Source organism: Gracilinanus agilis, chromosome 3 (genome assembly GCF_016433145.1).
Source record: "Gracilinanus agilis isolate LMUSP501 chromosome 3, AgileGrace, whole genome shotgun sequence".
NCBI classification, from domain to species: domain Eukaryota; kingdom Metazoa; phylum Chordata; class Mammalia; order Didelphimorphia; family Didelphidae; genus Gracilinanus; species Gracilinanus agilis.
The window spans coordinates 502,665,436-502,685,874 of NC_058132.1; the positions used below are offsets into that span (position 1 = coordinate 502,665,436).

The following is a 20,439-nucleotide window of genomic DNA, read 5'->3' on the forward strand; positions in this document are numbered from 1 at the left end:
GAGAGAGAGAGAGAGAGAGAGAGAGAGAGAGAGAAAGAGATGGAGAGAGAGAGAGAGAAAGAGGGAGGGAGATGGAGGGAGAGAGGGGGGGAGGGAGGAGAGGGAGAGAGATTTGAATGTTATCTCATCCATTAAAAAGTATGCTCCTTGGGAGCAAGAACTGTTTGATTTTTGTGTTTGTATCTCAAGGCCTAGCAGAGTGCCTAGAACATTGACTTGAAATACTTGTTGATTGATTTATTCCATCCCAAAGCCATAATCCTCATGCCTAAACTTCAAGACCTGGGTCATGTGGGCTTGGTAAAGATTGATAAAGAATGCATCAGCTCAAATGAAAAACAATTCGAGGTCTATTGACTGGTCAGTCCAATTATATTTTTCCAATGAAGTGTCCGTATATTGCAAATAGAATAATCGTCAAAGCAGTATATTGTGAATAAAGGAGCCTCGTGAGACCTGAGTTTAATCAGACAAGACTTTCTCAGGAGAGGATGCTGTATCATGTAAATGACCCGAAGGTGAACGGTCTCTGACTGTGTGTTTGACAAACACAGATGTTCTCATTTGGGACAGACGGGTGGGATGTTATGGAATGGGAATGTTTCATTTCCTTGGAAAATTGTTGGAGCTTCCTAGTGGGAGGATGCCGAGAGGAGAGCCTCATAATTTTAAGGTTAGATAAGCCTTCCAGTTATTTGACAGTCTTTGTTCTTGGGGAGTATGCAATGTTGGCAAGAGGACTGTGATATCCCCTCATATCTCTTCCCCTTAAAGTAGAATATGTGTGTTGAGGAGAGAAGAGGGGTTGGAGGTTAAGAGTGGAGAGTCTCAACTAGAGGATTTCCTGGTGAATTAATCAGCAGCAAAGTGAGCCAAAAATTGATTGTTTCCAAGTACTCACCCCCCTTTCTGTTGTTAGTGCAAGAGGAATTAATGTGCCCATTTTTATCTCTGTCCTCATATAGAGAGAGGGGGAACCCAAGGGAAAACCTTGGAAGCACACTCAGCAGGACCATGAAACACTGCAGATGAGCTGGAACAGATTCCAGTATTTTTACTAAACATTGATCTTGACTTTCCAGGACAAATTAATTTCTCAGTGAATGCATGTGACTACAGACTTTCCTATCTCATATAGGACACTTTGTGCAGAAAAAGAGAGTATAAGTAAAATTATGCTCAGTGTTTGTTTTCAAATGATGCCTGTGGGTGGAAGATATATGGAACTTTAGGAATTGCTGGGAACTTTTCCCAAGGAACCTATCATAGTATAATTAGCCAACTTAACTCGACTTCATGGCCCTGAAGTTCTTAGTATAGGCTCTAAATAAGGTTTGAATATATCATGCTATGATAAAAAAGACTTTAAACAATCTAAATAGGGAATCAGGTGCTTACTAGAGTAATAACAGTGCAGTGAAATACGGAACTTATAATAAGTCAAGGAACCTCACAAATCAAAGGTGAGAAATGGGGAGAAATTAAAACTATCTAGATCAAAGTTTGAAACCAAGAAAGCGTAGAGGTTACAAGTACTGGGCAGCCAATCTTTATGAATTCTAAAGGAGTGAGAATTCAGGCTGTAGACTTCCTAGAATAAAAATGGGTTAGAGACATAGCCCTATGAGTTGTGTTAAAGTTTTGAAAAATATAGTCTTGAGGAGATTACTAAAACTGCTCAAGTAATACATTGCCATTTGTACTTCAAAGTGAACGTGCAAAATTGGGTGAAGAGAAATCGGCTGATATTTATTGAATGGTCCACTATAGGCCTTTTGAAGTACTAGCAAAGTGCTTTACATATTACTAAAAAATGAATATTTTCATGCATGTCTCCTTTTATAGTTTATAAACCTGAGGGTAGGAATAGTGAATGAGTCATTGCTAGAAGCCGAGATTAGCAGCTCTTTCTACTGGCCTTTTGGTCTTCAGTGTTTCTCAAAAGTAATATCCACTGAATTTTCGCATAAAATAGAAAAAACATATGAGAGGCATCATGGCATAGTGAATAAAGTGATAGAGTCAGGAAGACTTGGGTCCAAATTTCACCTCTAACTGTGCAACCATAGACAAATCTCTTGAGCTCACTGAGCCTCAAGCAACCAAGTCATATATTAAATTATACTATAGATGGCTCCAATCTGTGCCAATGAAAGGAATTTCAAACACCAATGAAATCCCACAAGAAAAATATCCTTGACCTGTTGAAATAGAATAAATGGGGGCATCCATTCGTTAGACACTAGAGAAAAACAGCATCCCTTTGGAACAGTTTCCCTAAATAAGTTGACCATGTTTATCTGTTTTGTGTACTGATTGGCTTTAGGAATAGAAAGGAAAATAGGAGTTTCAAAGAGCTTGTTTTATTATTGTAGCTAGCTTTATACCCTGGTTTTTTTAAGTTTCAGATCAACTTAGGCTGACCTTCTCATGCTAGGAACATGAAGACTCAAAAGAATGAACACATTTGGTTTCTATTTTATGTGTGTTTTTCAGAAAGAGAAGAAAAGTGGACTGTTGAAACTTCTAGCAGGAGCATCTACCAAAAAGAAGTCCCGCTCGCCCCCATCTGTGTCCCCAACTCATGACCCCCAGGCGGCAGCTGCTGAGGGAGCTCTCCAGGGTGCTATGGGGCCTGAAGTGTCATTGCTGTCCGGCCATGGGAGGGCTGGCTCCTGCCCCATTGAAAGTGAGATGCAAGGTGCCATGGGGATGGAACCACTGCACAGGAAGACTGGCTCTTTGGATCTGAACTTCTCCATTTCTTCGCCAGTCAGGCAGCCTCCTCCTTCTATGGCAGCCATCCGTCCAGAACCCAAACCATTGCCCCGAGAAAGGTAATGAAGAAAAGGGAAATAGACCTTGGATCCTTCCCTGTCTTCTTGGAAGGTGGGGGAGGAAGTGATTGTTTGGTCTCAACATGGAAGGGCAGTGTGGTGTATTGGAAAGAATGCTAAACTTGGAATCATGGGCCCTGGGTTCAAATTCTTGTTTTCCCACTATATGGCATATATTGAGCCTCCCTGGACCTCAGCTTCCTCGTGTTTAAAACAAGGGGATTTATATTAGATGACATTTAAAGTCCTTTCTAGATCTAAGGCTAGGATCCAATGTAAGCCATCTTCAATGATAGGTAGAGAAAGAGAACTCATTAGAAACAAATTATTCTGCTCAACTCAGGAATGTATTAGTATAGCAACCTTGAGACGGATGCCATAGAATAGAATACCAGCCTCCTTCAAGAACACAGTGAGACAAGATTTTGACTTTTCTTTGTGTGCTTAACACATAGCCTGGCCAACAGTAAGAGCTTAAGAAATGTTTACTGGCTTAAAAAAAAAAAAGAATAGAGTGAGAACCCCGTATCCTGAGCCTAGACCTTCCCCAGTATCTTGAGAACGGCCAAAATGTTCTGAGATCAAATTGGAGGGTATCCTCTCCACATAACCAATTCATCTGTGCATAGGCTCTGCTTTGACTGTGCTAGTCAGGTAGTTTCTCAGACTTTTATACATCTCCTAAGGAGATTCCATAGCTTCTATCAGAAAGCCTTTCCTAGTTTTCATTGTGGGAAAGTTCCATGTAACTCATAGAAATCTCTCATGGGACAATTTAAATCTACCCTGTCAAATGGCAGCTTTCCCCTGAGCAGACCAACCAGGGCTCTACACATTTACTGTCCTCAAAGAGTCCTTGGACCAGGAGTCAGAAGTAATAAAGCTGGACATCCTGTTTAAAGTTGAGTCCAGAGAGATCTTTCATTCTCTGAGCCATATGTATTGAGTGAAGTTCAAATTCTGGACCACCAAGGAGAAACTTCAGAAAGGTTCACCTTCCCCACTGTTAAATGGAGCGGGGGGGGGGGGGAGGGGGAAGCATACCTTCAAGAGAAGGAACCCTTCCTCCCATTTCTAAGCAAAAGAAAACAAGGGGCAGGGGAGAGGCGTGGAACCTATTCAGGTAAATTTGCACTTAGAAATTCATACCATCAAAGAGTAGGGAGAAGAGGGGGTGTAGGATGTTAGAAAAGGAGATGGATGGCAAATCAAGCTCTGTTCCCCTAGTTTATAAAACATTACAGAAGATACCACCTAAATGCTGGCTTAATTAGTGTACTTGTCTTTGGAGCCCTTTTTAGTCTATTAAAAAGAACCACAATGTCTTTCTAATTTATAGCTATGTTACAAACTTAAGCCCGATGCAGGCAGTTACAGTAAAAATGTGTAATAGCCAGAACCCAATTCACTGAAACAATCAATTAACTGATTTTTTTTCTCATCACTTTCAGGAGAGAGAAGCAAATCACAACAAAATTAGCACATATGAGGTATTTAGTTTTTGTTTTTGTTTTGTTTTGTTTAAAAGAAATCACAAACACAACTTTCTGGAATATTTCCTGGGCTCAGGATATGCTTAGTAAGTCTCCCTCTATTTTGTGCAGCTATATTTTTTTTAAATCCTGACCTTCTGTCTTAGAATCAAGGCAGAAGAGTAGTTAGGGCTAGGCAAATGGGGTTAAGTGACTTGCCCAGGGTCACACAGCTAGGAAGTATCTGAGATCAGATTTGAGCCTAGGATCTTGAGTTTTTCCATATCTGGCTTTCTATCCATTAAGCCACCTTGCTACCTCCATGGCTATAATTGATATTCAAAATGATGAACTCCAGGCTCTCTAAGATCCTCTGGTATCAAAGGATCATTCATTTTTGGCTAACTTCGCCAGTTGATTTGTTTGATTTTGTTTCACCAAGACAGGAATTTGGGACCTTTGTTCTAAATTATAATTATAACAAAATGAGCATAACTGATACATTTTAGGTTTTCCATATGAAGATTAAAGCATGAGAGAATCTATTTAACCCTATCTGTGTCTCCATTTGCTCATCTGAAAACGTATCAGCAAAGACTGTGCTTCGCCTTTCCTTGTCACTCCTATGATTAGCACAGGGTCTGTCCCATAGTAAGGACTTAATAAATGCTTTTTGACTGACTGTAAAATGAAAGACTTAAAATCATGAAATCTCATAGGTAGAAAGGATGTTAGAAGTCACCTGAGGGGCAGCTAGGTAGCTGGATAGAGCATCAGGCTGGGAAATAGGAGGTCCTGGGTTCAAATATGACTTTGGACACTTCCTAACTATGTGACCCTGGGAAAGTCATTTAACCCCAATTGCCTAACCCTTACTGCTCTTCTGTCTTGGAACCTATACTTATTATCAAATCTAAGATGGAAGGTAAGGGGTTTTAAAAAGAAGTTATCTAAGTCTAGTCTTTTTCCCATGTTAGAAATGGACTTTTTCTGTTCCTCTGCAGAGAATGCAAAAAGGATCAGTAAACAGGTAATGAAAAGATTCAGAAGCAATGATAATGATAATAATAATAGCATCGAGGGGGCAGCTGGGTGGCTCAACGAATAGAAAGCCAAGCTTAGAGATGGGAGGTCCCGGGTTCAAATCTGGCCTCAGATACTTCCTAGTTGTGTGACCCTGGACAAGTCACTTAACCCCCATTGCCTAGCCCTTACTGCTCTTCTGCCTTGGAACCAACACACAGTATTGATTCCAAGATGGAAGGTGAGGGTTTAAATAATAATAATAATAATAATAATAATAATAATAATAGCATCAAACGAGCATTTTAAGATTTATAAAGAACTTTTCAAATATTATTTACAAATATTGATCTTTACAAGAACCTTGTAAGTTAGGTACTATCCCCATTTTACAGAGAAGGAACCTAAGGCAGGGAGAGGTTAAGTGACTTGCCCACAGTCACAAAATTAGTGTCTATGGCTGGATTTGAACCCAGGTCTTTAAGCCTCCAGGTTGATGACTCTCTCTGTTGTACTACCTAGCTGCCAAAGTCAAGGAGGGCAGATTCCAGCATCACAAGGAAAAATTTTCTAACAAATGGAGTTATCTACCTGGTCTTCCCTATGATAGCCAACTTTTGAAGATCTCTGCCATGTGTGTCCCCAAATCCTCTCCTCTCCAGTTCCTTCCACCATTCCTTATGTGACTTGGTTACCTACCTTGTACTAGATGATCTCTAAAGATCTCCTCAGCTCTAAAACATTTTTCTTGTTTCTTATTATTGGTTTTATGACTACAAATGATACTTTTTTACTCTTATAAACTCACTTGATCCTCAGGATAACCTGAAAATTCCACAGAACTTTACTGTGTACCCCTGTTCATTGGATTTTACTTGGCTTTTTTAGCTTATTGTTATTCAGTTGTGCCAGTTGTCTTGCTCCTCATGACCCCATTTGGGGTTTTCTTAGCAAAGATACTATCGTGGTTTGCCATTTCCTTCTCCAGCCCATTTTACAGAAGAGGAAATTGAGACAAACAGGGTTAAATGATTTGCTCAAGGTCATACAGCTAGTAAATGTTTGAGACTGGATTTGAACTTAGGGCTCACTAACTCTAAGCCTGCCATTCTATCTGCTGTACCACCCATTTGTTTAGCTACAAATGCTTTAAAAAAAAAACCCAGGGGGGCAGCTGGGTAGCTCAGTGGATTAAGAGCCAGGCCTAGAGACGGGAGGTCCTAGGTTCAAATGTGACCTCAGACACTTCCTAGTTGTGTGACCCTGGGCAAGTCACTTGACCTCCATTGCCTACCCTTTACCACTCTTCTGCCTTGGAGCCAATACACAATATTTGACTCCAAGATGGAAGGTAAGGGTTTAAAAAAAATATTTTTAAGTCGCAAAAGTCACAGAAAAAATTGGCACAGAGTTTAATTCTCCTCATTCCTCGATGCTCTGTAAAAATCTCAATACTAAGTGTAGGGAAAAGCATCAGATCATTTCACTTCTAGAATAGCCACAGATAACAACAGATCTCACTCTTCAGAGGCCTATCATTCATCAAACAAGAAATTTAAAATCATGTGCCAGATCATTTTCTTTTTTTCTCCTTTTTTTAATTGTAATAATATTTTATTTTTTTCCCCGATTACATGTGTAACTACTTTTTTTTTAACATTCAGGGGATTTTTTGAGTTCCAGATTCTCTCCTCCCCTCCTCTGTCCCCTTTCTGAGATGGTAAGCAATTTGATATAGGTTATATGTATGTGATCACGAAAAACATATTTCCATATGAGTCATGTTGTGGAAGAAGAAACATATCCAAAAAAATGACAAAGAAAATAATGCAAAAAATTAGCATACTTCTTTGTCTGTCCAGACTCCATCACCAGATGCTTTTCTAGGCATGGGGCTAAATATCTTCTGCCCTCGAAAAGCTTAAAATCTATAGAAATCACCTAGGAAATTTGGAGAGATTATGTAATACTTTAGTATCAAGGCATAGAAATAGGGCCTAGGTATGTATAGTCAAAGAATCATAGGCCTAGACCTAAAAGCAACCTCAGAGATTCATCAAGTCCAACTTCCCCTTTTTTTGTAATTAAGGAAATTTGAAGCCCAGAGACTATCTGAAAGTCAAGGTGGACTCATATCCAGAGGGTGTTGCTGCTGTTGTTGTTTAGTTGTATCTGACTCTGTGACCCCTTTGGGGATTTTCTTGGCAAAGATATGGGAATGGTTTGCCACTTCCTTCTTTGGCTCATTTTACAGATGAGGAAACTGAGGCAAACAGGGTTAAGCAACTTGCCCAGAGTCACACAACTCATAAATATGTAAGACTAGATTTCAACTCCGAGCGCAGTGCTCTATCTACTGTGCCATCTAACTGCCCTAGAACAATTGCACATTTGCTCCAATAACCCATGAGTTTATTGTTTTCCCCTACTGTCAGAAAGGAGGGGAGAAGCTAGCTCTGCTCTGGGATTTAGGGGAGTCTCTCACTTTGTTTTGTAAGTGGAGCATGGTAGGGGGAAAAAAAACCCACTGAATGAGGATTTAGTTTTAGTCTTACAACTACCTCAGTGTCAGCCTTAACAGGATCCCTGAGCCTCAGTTTACCCATCTGCAAAAGAAGGGGTTAGACAACTACTAATAACAACAATAACTGGCTTTAAGAGTTTCAAAGCATATTACATACCTGCTGTGTTCTACACAAAAACCTTATAATAAGATTGTCTCTCTAGATATCATTGGTGCCTTTTTACAAAGAAGGGATGTGTAGACACTTATAGGGACTTGCCCAAAGTCATTTTCTTCTTGGCATTCCTGAAGAGACTTATGCAGATGCCAGAGCAAACAGGGCTGCCATGCCAGGGGTTTGGCTTCCTATCAGTATGACCACTGGCAATGAAGAGAAACAGATTTGTTCCCTTCATAGGACGAATGTTGGAATCAGAATTCAAACCCAAGTCTTCTTGATTATGAATTCAGATTTTACTCCACTTCTGCCTTAGATCATCTCCAAGGAGTCCATTCAGCAACGTGATCCCAAAGTACTCCAAAACATTCATCTGACCCTATCTGTTAGCTCTCTCTTTGAACCATTTGACAAATGGCGGATGAGCACCTGCTGGGTTTGGGGGAATTTTTTTTTATGGTTAGAGAGTTGGGAAACATGGCTGAAAAGAGAAAATTAAGACTAGCAGCTGTGTGTGGCTGTACTATATATACACACACATACTCTGGGGAGGAGAGATTCAGGGAGTGTGTGTGAGGAAGGGTTTCATAAAAGTCCCAAATTGGAATACCACTTGCTGCCTCGTTGCATCTTATACCATTTACCTGTGTACATTTGTTGTCTCGTCTTCCTTGAGAGGCTACTCTGTGCAGACTCTCCCACGGTCTCAAATCTGGTGTTTCTCTTTAAAAAGGAGGCAGTTGGGAAATGCTTTCACCATCCACCCATCCCCACAACTCCAAACAGGGGAATGGAGTGCCCATCCCCTGCGGTAGGTAGACCCAATGCCATTCAAACCCATCATCCCCAGATGAGTCCATTTTGAACTCGTATTATTGCAGAAAGGATCAGATGGTCGCCATGACACAAATAAAACTAATTGCAATATGCTGTGATAAGAAGTTATTTTGATTTTCACCATTTTGATTTTTGAAGTCTCGAGTTTTGAAAATAAGCTGTAATTGAGATAACCTTAATTAAACACAGCAGGACAGATTCTCTAATTGATTTATGATTTAACTTGCATGGCACTGGTGTAGCCACAATCCTTAACTGATCTCATGGCTCTTCATGCCCATAATGGGGAATATTAATTACCTTCATGCAACTGAAAGAATAGCGCATGGTCTTAGGATAATCTGAACCGAAACATTAAACACTTGTCTCTTATAAATTCTTCCCACATCCATCTGTGCTCATTAAATCACTGAATTGCTCAGAAGCACCAAATTACTTTTTTCTAACAAATTACATTTTGGAAACTGCTTGTTTGTGTCACATCTGGCAGCTGAGGCAAAAGCCAGTACTGAGCTGCTTGGTCGTGGAGAAATCTCATCTTTTGCATTTTTTTTTCCTTGAGAATGAGGGACAGGGAGAATAGGTGGAGAAAAAAATGAAGCAAACATAACAGAAACAAGGATTTGTGCATTCTTTTCTCCCCTGTAATTGCTTCTCTGTGCCACGGTGGAACAACGCACACAACCCAGACACAGCTTCGTCTACCAGAGGGAATGTCCAGAGAGTATGAGTATGTGTGAGAGAAGTGGAGGAAAGATCCACCTCTGGGTATTCTCCATTGTGGCTGGGCTCTTTCTTACCTCCCAACAGCCATCTGTTCACATTTGTGCTGCCCTATCCAGAGCAATCCCATGGACTGCTTGTTCTTCCTGGCATTTCTGAAGAGATTCAGGCAGATGCCAGGGCAAACAGGGCCACCATGCCAAGAGTTTGGCTTGCCATCTTTATGACCACTGGCAACAGTTAGAAACAGATTTGTTCCCTTCATAGGTTGAAGTTTTTTTTTTTTTTTTTTTTTTTGTGCAAGTTACAGTCTGGATTTATAAAATATCCTGATGGAATCCTGAGACAAAAGGTGAATCGGTAGCTGGAAGCCCGGATTAAATCACCATCTCCAGGAATGTTAACTCTTCATTGGCACAGATCTAGATATGTGCAGACAAAAGACCTTTGACGTGCTGTTTGTAATTGCACAAAAAACAATTTCCCTTCCCAGAACAGCAACCTTTTTTCCTGCTGACCCCCTGGACCTCCTTTTGCCCTGATGGCGAAGGTGTTTCCCACACAAGGAAGGAACGTAGCATGAATAAGAGATTTTTGTTTTCTTAGTTGAGTGTTTTCCACCAGACTTTCCAGTATTTGATTGAATTTTGTGACTGCTTCCAAACAATGCCAGGTTTCTGGAGGCTGGTGGGAGAAGAGATCAACTCCAGCTGTATTAGCCCCAGAGGGCTCCACAGGACAGCTGACTTGGGCAAACTCTAGGAGAGAAGTCTCTGATCTTTGCCTCTTGGGTCTTTTTGCCTTGCTAGAATTCTTTCGGTAAGTCAAGACCAAAGTTTTGCCTCTTTGAAGCATGTAATGCAGATGCTGGAGGGAAGGGTAAGACAGACGCCAAAGGAGCTGCTTCCCATTGCTGGAGGTTGGGAAGAATCCACAGGAGGAGCAGCCCAGAATGGAGAGCCCCTTGGTTGGCTTTCTGGAGCACACTGATACAGAAGCTTTACTCAAAATGTCTGTCCTCAGGGCAGCTATGTTTGGACCTAAAAAATCTGCCTCTTGGCCTTTGCAGTCTATTCTCCCAACTGCGAGAAGAAAATTTTAGATCTGTATCTGGAAAAGACCTCGGATCTATTCTAACCCCCACATTTTACAGATGAGAAAACTGAGGCTCACAGAGGTTAGTGACTTGTTCAAGATCACATAGATAATAAAGTGCAGAGGCAGGATTTGAACCCAGGACCTTTGACTGGAGAGTCCATAAACTGCTTCACCTCTCACTAGGAAAAAAGAATGAAAATCATAAAGGAGACACAGTAGGGTATGATGGACAGGGAGAGTGGAAAAGGGAGTCGTTGACAAGATTTTTTTTTCTTTTTGGAAGGGACTTGTGATTTCATTGGCATAGGGAACTTCCTATGAGAAAACGCCCTCTACCAAAGAAAACTGGCACCTGCTTTGCAACTTAAATTCCTAAAGCAGTAGTTCTTAATCTTTCTTTTTTATTCACAGACCCTTTTGGAATCCATGTGAAAACTATAGACTGCTTCTCAGATATTTTTACAAGCATAAAATAAAATACATAGAATTTTAAAGAAAACCAAATAGATTGAAATAGTATTATCAAATTATATTTTTGAAATGAATTCATAGGTACTCCCCCCACCCTTCAACCCAGTCCTGTTTTAAAAAGATGTTTGGAGAAGTAAAAGGTTAAGGGATTTGCCAAAGGTCACTAAGTCAGTATGTATCAGGGGCCAGACTTGAACTCAGGACTTCCTTACTCCAAGGCCAGTTTTAGGTCCGCCACACTGCCTAGGGAAACAAGCCATTTTTTCCCTCCAACTCATTTTATAGATGAGGCAACTGAGGCAGACTTAAGTGACTTAGCTAGAGGTCATACAGCTAGTTTCTAAGGATGGATTTGAACTCGGATCTTACTAACTCCAAGCCTGCCATGTTATCCACTGGGCTACCTAGCTGTCCTCTGTTCCTGTTACCCAGACTCTCTGTCTTGGATCTTGACCTTTCATCCCTTGGTCTAAATTTCCAATCGCTGCCTTTTGACTTCCTGAATTAGGGACCTTCCTTAAACCTATAACAAACTGTTAGCTACTTAGAATTTTATCTATTTTATTTTATTTTTTATTTTTCTCTTTCAATAATATTTTTCCTCTATTACATGTAAAAATAGTTTTAAACATTTTTTTTAAGTTTTGAGTTTCAAATTCTCTCCCTTCTTCTGCCCCTCTCTCCCTTCCTCCCTCCCTGCCCTCCCCTTTCCCTGAAATGGCAAGCAATCTGATATATATTTTACACATTTATTATATCTATTACACATATTAGTCATTTTATGGAAGAGATCTCAATTTTTTAAAAAAAGAAGAAAGAAAATGAAATAGAGCATGTTTCAGTCCGCATTCCGTCTCCAGCAGTTCTTTCTCTGAGGACAGATGGCCATCTAGAATTTTAGAGGGAGTCCTGAGTGAATTAATAACAGGATTAGGACATTTCTAGGGCTGCTAGATAGTAGGGTAGATAAGAATGCTGGGCTTGGAGTCAGAAATATTCATGTTCCTGAATTCAAATCTGGCCTCAGACACTTATTGGCTGTGTGACCCTGGTCAAGTGACTTAACCCTGTTTTTCTAAATAATATCGAAGGGGCAAAGGGACTCTGGCACCATCTTGGAATTTTAGGTGCTGGCCCAAAGCACCAGACCCTTGAGGAAGCCCATCACTAGAGCCCTTACATCCCAAATTAATCCTGTTGGGTCTCCCCTCCAAGAGATTCACCAGCAACGGCAGCCCAGAGGCACCAAGGTCGTGCCCGGTGTTTGGCGGTGGCTCAGCCAGGCACGGCTTCCATCTGACCTTCTCATTCCTCACCTTGGAAGCCGGCTGACGTGAGGAGATGCCGCATTCCCATTTGCACTCTGCCTGTAATTGGGGTGTCATTATCCCCCACGCAGAGTGAAGCCACAAGATGACAGCCTATGATAGACTGTTTTCCCCGACTCAGCCAGCCACGCACATTTCAACTCCTATCATTTGCCTCTGCACACAGAAAGGGACTGACAGCCAGATTTATTACCCAAGGAAAAAGATGACCAATTGATTTTTGTGGGATTTGGAGCACTGCTGTACATTAGACACGCCAGGGCTGCTGGGTCTTAAGAAGCAACTGTTAATCAGGAGGCTAATGGCAGAGATGCTGAAATCAGCTGAACCCGCTTCCAAAGGGGTGGGAGCCTTCAGCGCCCGGGGCCCTCTGCATCCCTGGTTCCAGAGGAGCTTTTGTCTTCCCCAGCTGGCATGGAAGCTGGGCCTGCCCAAAGATGTTCCCGCCGGCCCTGCCTTCTACACCATGTGCTCTGCTCTCATCCCCCGGCAGCAGCAATCAGCTCAGGCGATTCGAGACAATGCGAGAAATTAAGGTCCTTCGGCAGGAGCTTAATTGTCAATCTGGAGAGAGAATGATTTTAAGCAAATACTGAATTATCTCCAAAACATGAACTGAGGTACAGCCGGCCCTTCGCTTCCTCACTGCCATTCCTCCCTAAATAGAGTTTGCAGAATCAATGGGTGATGGTTCAACTGTCTTCAGTCTAGAGACACTTATCGCTCTCCAAAGAAGCCTCTAGCCGGCTACTAAATCCACACACCTACTGGGGCTCCAGACTATAGCCCAGAAGTGCCCCAGGCAGATAGGTAGATACCTCCCTTATATAAGCTATAAGATATGCCATATATGTGTGTGTGTGTGTGTGTATTTTAGAGATAAGTGTAGCTTGTCTAGTAGAAATGCCCTAGAAAATTTACTCAGTTTTTGTGGTTCAGTCATTTCCGTTAAGTCCAACTCTTCAGGGACCCCATTTGGGGTTTTCTTGGCAAAGATACTGGAATGCTCTGCCATTTTCTTCTCCAATTCATTTTACAGATGAAGAAACTGAGGCAAACAGTTAAGTGACTTGCCCAGGGTCACAGCCAGTAAAGTGTCTGAGGCCAGAGGAGTCTTTGTAACAGCACTCTATCTACCCTACCACCTAACTGCCCTAGAAAGATCCTAATCCTGCTATAAATTCACTCAGGACTCCCTCTAAAATTCTAGATGGCCATCTGCCCCCAGAAAAAGAACTGATGCAGTGATGGCCAACCTTTTAGAGATCGAGTGTCCAAACTGCAACCCTCAAGCCCATGTGAGCCCCTTGCCTTGCCCCAGAGAGGGCAGGGAGAAAGTGCTCCCATTGGGCTGCTGGGCATAGGGGCTGGTCATGTGAGAAATGTCCTTAGACACATGAGTGGGGGAAGGGGGAGCAACCCATTCTGGCACACTCTAGCATGTGTGCCATAGGTTCACCAACACAGTGAAAGAGTCTGACTACAGACTGAAACACGCTCTATTTCATTTTCTTTTTTTTCTCTTTTTAAAATTTGAGATCTCTTCAACAAAATGACTGATATGAATAAATGTTTTACATGATTATACATGTAAAATGTGTAGTCGATTGTTTATCTTCTCAGGGAAAAGGCAGGGAAGGGCAAAAGAAGAAAGAGAATTTAGAACTCAAAACCTTAAAAAATTAATTTTTAAAAATTGTTTTTATAGGTAATAGAAGAAAAATAAAATATTATTGAAATAGAAGAATAAAAAATGAAATAAGTAAAATTCTAGGTGACTAGCAGTTTACTATAGGTTTAAGGAAGGTTCCAAATCCAGGAAGTCAACTAAGGCAGCTATCAGAGATTTAAGCCAAGGGACAAAAGGTCAGAATCCCAGACAGAGGATATGGGTAACAGGAACAGAGGACAGGTAGGTAGCACAGTAGCTCCATGGCAAACCTGGAGTCAGGAAGACCTGAGTTCAAATCCATCATCCTCAGACTCTAGCTATGTGATTCCAAAAAGACTTAAATCTTTTTGCTTCAGTTGCCTCATCTATAAAATGAGCTGGAAAAGGAAAGAGCAAACTACTCCAGTATCTGGGCCAAAAAAACCCACAATACCAAAGCAAACAAATAGGATCCTGAAGAGTCAAACATGCCTGAACAACAACAATGGGAATAGAGATGCAAGAATGGAGCTTGAAATTAAATCAAAGGGCTTGATTCAGGAATTCTCCCTAGATAAGGCATCCCCAAAGTCTTAGTGTAGTTTTAAGCTGCTAAAATTTTGGAAGTATAAATGCTAACAAACTTACCAAGCATTTGGAAGGTTAATTAATCAAAATTCTAAAATGTCAGCGTTCCTTACTAAAAATCAGTATAATCATTAATGTCATATTATGTTGTTAATAATCATTTTCAGTTGTGTCCAACTCTTCATGAGCTCATGCTTGCTTTTCTTGGCAGAAATACTGAAGTGCTTTTCCCTCTCCTTCTCTAGCTCATTTTACAGATTAGGAAACTGAGGTAAACATAATCACACAACTAATAAGACTGAGGCAGGATTTGAACTCAGAAAGATGAGTCTTCCTGACTCCATCCCTGGCGCTCTATTCACTGCACCAACTACCTTCCCCAGTCTTGTGCTATCTAATATTCTAGGAGACGTAAGAACTTTGTAAAAATCAGCTGCTGTTCAGTGACTGAAACTCCTAGCCTTACCACCTTTCAAAGAACTAGAGTTTGACATATTCATGATAGTTTTGATGTGACCCTACAAAAAAAAATCCAGTAGAGATATCAAGTGATCGAAGTAGCCAAGCAAGAAGAGACTTCCTCTACCAGTCCATTAGTCTAAGGAAGTATCATCTGGAAAATTAAATTTAACATTACATTTTCTTATTCAAATTTCACAAAACTAAATGTAAAAGAAATGTAAATAATTGTTCTTTCAAGTGTTGTTTTTATAAGTTTGTAGGATTTATTCTTCTAAAGTTATTAAAACAACCCAGATAGGCAATTAGGTAACAAAATTCCACCAAGGCTGGAATCAGGAAGACCTAAGTTCAAATGTGACTTCAGACACTTTGTAGCTCTGTCACCCTAGGCAAGTCACTTAACCCTCTTTGCCTAGCCCTCACCTCTCTTCTGTCTTAGAACTGATACTAATTATTGATTCTGAGAAAGAAGGTAAAGGTTTAAAAAAAATCTTAACACAGCACTAAGACTTTTGAAGATACCTTCTAGTATACTTCCTGCTGAGATCCAAAATTTATCTCAAAACAAGGTCATCCTTAATCCTCCAGGTGGAAACAATTATATTTATACCAGGTAACAGGGAGTTACTCCCAGAGGAAAGATGCTAATAATCAGAGGCTAAGGTGAGCATTAAGGAAATCATTATTTTGCCCTATTTCTGTGACTGCTTAAAACAAAGTTTAGAGGGGACAGCTAGGTGGCTCAGTGAATAGAATTTGAAGCTTGGAGATGGGAAGTCCTAGGTTCAAATCTGACCTCAGACACTTCCTAGATGTGTGATCCTGAGCACATTTAATCTCCATTGCCCTGCCCTGAATGCTCTTTTACCTTACAATCAATATTGATTCTAAGACAGAAGGTAAGGTTAAAAAAATTTTTTAAGCAAGATTTAATTTTCTGAGATTAGCTCCCTGGCTGTAAAATAAAGGTCGAGTAAAGAGCTTAAGGAGGTTCTTTCAGGACCAGGGCTTATGCACAGGTTGCTTTGATTCTTTGCTCTCCATCCCTGGAGGGATTTGTAGATTCCCGAGTAAGGAAGAGTATGGGACAGATGTGAACTTTGATTAAAGTGCCCTGATGTTCCCCTTTTATCCATATTTCTGAGACCTACATTTGTTGGTCCTTACATTCCCACATTTGTCTAACACCTTCTACATGCTGATAGCAATGTGTGTTATTATTAGCAATTATGCAGATAAGTGCAAAGCACATGTCCAGATTGTTTTGTTGTTTGTTTTGTTTTGTTTTGTTTTAATGGAAAACCATTATGGGTGACTCTCTTCCAAGATAGTCCAAGATGCTGTTTTTAGATAACCACTAACTGTGTTTACACAGGCTAGTTTAAAGCCTTGATGGGTAGACTTCTGGCCCGGCAATGACATAGCTTCAGTCAGCATCACAGATTTAGAGCTGGAAAGGGACCTTAGAGGTCCTCTAGTCCAACACCTTCATTTTAAAAAGGAGAAAACTTGAATACATGAATAGAATATTTCATGAAAGATCTGGTTTGGGGCTTTAGGATGGACTGACTTGTGAGCATCTGAGGAAACAGCTCCTCCGCTTGGAGATGGCCCAAAGAACCTTTACATTTGGCCCCAGGGTTTGCACTGTGCCCCTAGTTTCCAAACTTTACAATCATTAAGCCCCTTGACCTTGTCATCTTTTCAACCTTACAACTTCTTGTCTCCTCAGTCTCCCTCAGCCAAGAATGTGATAATAAATGTTTAACAACCAGGTTTTCAAAAAAATGTAGTCAGGATATGCTTTCAATATTTCTTGAGTTATTAGTATTTTCTCCATTACTTTCTTAATACTAGAAAATCAACCAATCAATCAATCCCTGTTCATAGCTCTTGTTGGTCATTCACATTGGACATTTAACCATTGGCTTTCCAGAGGTGCCCTGCTCCATCAAGTTCCTGCCCTTTCCCCACACTTCTAATCAAACACTAAATCTTGTCATTTATACACCCTTTACATCTTTATATCTAAGCCCTTTCTCACTGCTCTCCTAGTCACTACCTCATTTCTGGCTCTCATCACCTCTTACCTGAACTATGCAAACAAGAGCCAGAGAAGATTGTGAAATATAGAATGGATATTTTTGATGGAATCAAATTAAAGAGAATTTGTACAAACAAAATCAATTTAGCCAAGATTAGAAAGAAAGCCAAAAGTAGGAGGAGTTGGGGGAATTTATTGCCAGTTTCTCAAAGAAAGGTTTCATATCTCAAACATTTGTCTTTGTCAAATTTGTAAGAATATGAGTCATTCCCCAACTGATAAATGGTCAAAGGATATAAATAGGGTTTTTGGATGAAGAAATCAAAACTTTATCTATATATATAGTGAGAAGGTCACCTTTGCTCTAAGTTTTCAAGGAAGTCAGGCTAAGCAAAAGGTAGAGGGGAGAGGATAGAACATTGCAGGCTTTGGGGAGAGCCAGTACAAAGAGGCAGAGATGGAAAATGTGCTATATTATGTTTAAATAGGTCATCATAGTAGCTGCTTCATAGAGTATTAAAGAGAGTAAATGGTCAGAAGACTGGAAAGGCAGGTTATGAAGATTTTCAATTAAAAACAGAGAAGCTAATGTTTGGTCCTGGAGGTCATTGGGAGCCATTTAAGCTCACTGAGCAAGGAAATGACAACATCTACACTTTAGACAAACCACTTTGGCAACAGAGTAGAAGATGAATTGAAGTAGCAAGAGACTTGAGGCAGGGTGATCAGTGAGAAGGCTATTGAAATAGTCCAGAGAAGAGGTGATATAGAGCCTGAACTTTAAGTCAGAAACACTTGGATTCAAGTCCCGCATCAGGCACTTTTTTAATTGTATTAATCTCTCCAGATCAGTTCTCTGGTCTGTACAATGGGCAACTAGGTGGCAAAGTAAATAGAGCATTAGGCTTGAAGTCAGGAAGACTCATCCTCCTAAGTTCAAATCTGGCCTTAGACACTTACTAGCTATGTATCCTTGGACAAGTCACTTGTTCTTGTTTGCCTCAGTTTCATCATTTGTAAAATGAGTTGGAGAAGGAAATAGCAAGCCACTCCAGTATCTTTGCCAAGAAAACCTGGAAAAGGGTCTTGAAGAGTCAGATAAAAGTAAACAACAATAACAACAGTATCTTTGGCAAGAAAACTCCAAATGGGGTCATAAGAGTTGGAAACAACTAAAATGACTTAGCAACAACTAATGATGGAGATAATAATAGCACCTTCCTCACTGAATTGTTGTATAGAACAGATGAGATTATATGTGTAAAGTGCTTTGCAAACCTTACAATGCTATAAATGTCAGAGATTATTATTGTCATTACCATCAACATTACTGTAGCATCGAATTTTTACTTGTCATCACACAAACAGGAATGATGCATTCTGCACAGGTCAGAGAGAAAGTTCCCATTAAATAACCCCTTTCCCTAAGGACAGGGCAGCTAAGTGGTATGGTGCATAAAGTGCTGGGCCTGGAGTTGAAAAGAATTGATTCCAAATTTGGCCTCAGACACTTAATAGCTATGTGACCCTGGGCAAGTCACTTGTCCTTGTCTGCCTCAGTTTCCTCATTTGTAAAATGAGCTAGAGAAAAAAATGCCAAACCACACCAGTATCTTTGCCAAGAAAATCTTATACATGACTAAAACCAGCTAAAAACATAATAATAATAATTCCTTAAGTATCCTCTATATACAAAGACATGCCTTCTGGGAAGAAAGATCCGTCCTACAGGTAGATAGAAGAGACAGGTGCCACGTAGTCTAATTTTAGAGGTGCAAGGAAGGTCTCAAGCCCACAAAAGTCTTCCCTTCTTGACATTATAAAATAACCCAAGAAATTATCTCGTCCAAGCAAAGCATGAATTCCTGTATGTAACATCTTCAAAAAATGATCATCTGCTCTTCCCTTGAAAACTCCACTGATGGCAAACTTCCTACCTAGTGAAGCCTCTCAGTCCATTTTTTGATAGTTTTGCCTTCTTGTAACAGCCATCCACTGGGCTTGGAAGGGCAAAGAAAAAGTCTAATCCCTCATCAACATGACAGCCATTCAAATATTTGGGAATAGTGATCATGCCCCACCTAAATATTCTCTTCTCCAGACTAATCACCTTCAGAAGCTCTTATAAAAGGTTTCAGGTCTTCTCACTCTCCTAGATGCTCTCCAGCTTTCCCATGAACCTCTCATACAGTAGGACTTCAAATGTGGTCAGACCAAGGCAGACTACAGTGGGACCTATCACCTGGCCAGCACTGGCTTTCTACTACCTGAACTGGCCTGCTTTTTAGTGGTCACAAGATCATAGGCTTAGATTTAAAACTTCAAGGAGCCTTAGAGATCATCTAATCCAACCCTCATTTCACAAATAATGAAACTGAGGTCCAGGGTGGTAAAAAAAAAAATGTTTCCAAAGTCGAAAGTGGCAGAGCCAGATTTCCTATTTAAGTCTTCTGCTTCAAAATCTCATACCCCTTCTATTTTATCTTGGTGTTCTCCCCTCTTTCTTAATAATATTGAACCTTTAAGAACACTTGTCAAAGAGTTGAGGTCATTATTAATGCTGTTTTGGTATGTCTGAACCCAGATCACCCATTCTGATGTTTTATTTCCAAGGTACCGAGTCGTGGTCTCCTACCCTCCACAGAGCGAGGCCGAGATTGAGCTGAAAGAAGGAGACATTGTGTTCGTGCACAAGAAGAGAGAGGATGGCTGGTACAAAGGGACACTGCAGAGGAATGGGAGGACTGGCCTCTTCCCCGGAAGCTTTGTTGAAAGTTTCTGATGAGGACTGGCTGCCTTTCTCCCCCTAGCATCCACCACCATTCTCCAAACCAAAAGACCTTCCAGAGGAAATTTCCATAGCACAAGAAAAGAAAACAAAGGGAGGGTCTCTGTTCTCTATTGTCACCATCCCTTCCAAAGATACTCCCAGGCCCTTCCCCTCTGGAGGCCTGGGGGATCGCTATGTTTCTCTAACTGGGGATGCCTTGGACCGGGCATGGGGAAGGGACCGTGGCTAGACACTGAGAGAACACAGCTTTGGATTGTATTTCACCTTAAATGCCAACTCCCTTTGTGTAAATTATAGAGAGAAAATATCTTTTAAAGAGAAAATAAGAAGAAAGTTGATTTATTGCTGTAACTTATTTTGTTGGAGCCGCCATGCTCTTGTTTCCTGCCTATGCAAGATGGATTTGAGAAGTCCAGGAGGGCTGCTGAGAAGC

The 20,439-nt window shown here is 40.7% G+C and overlaps 1 protein-coding gene across 1 annotated transcript in view; it reads left to right on the forward strand.

Moving 5' to 3' along the window:
* Positions 1-20,010, forward strand: part of SH3RF3 (SH3 domain containing ring finger 3) — a 634,709-nt gene extending 614,699 nt beyond the window's left edge. Inside the window, exons 9-10 of the mRNA XM_044670492.1 lie at positions 2,497-2,837; positions 19,829-20,010. Of these exons, the coding sequence (XP_044526427.1) occupies positions 2,497-2,837; positions 19,829-19,997 (510 nt within the window). The 3' untranslated portion in view covers positions 19,998-20,010. The remainder of the gene's footprint in view (positions 1-2,496; positions 2,838-19,828) is intronic.
* The last annotated feature ends 429 nt before the right edge of the window (positions 20,011-20,439 follow it).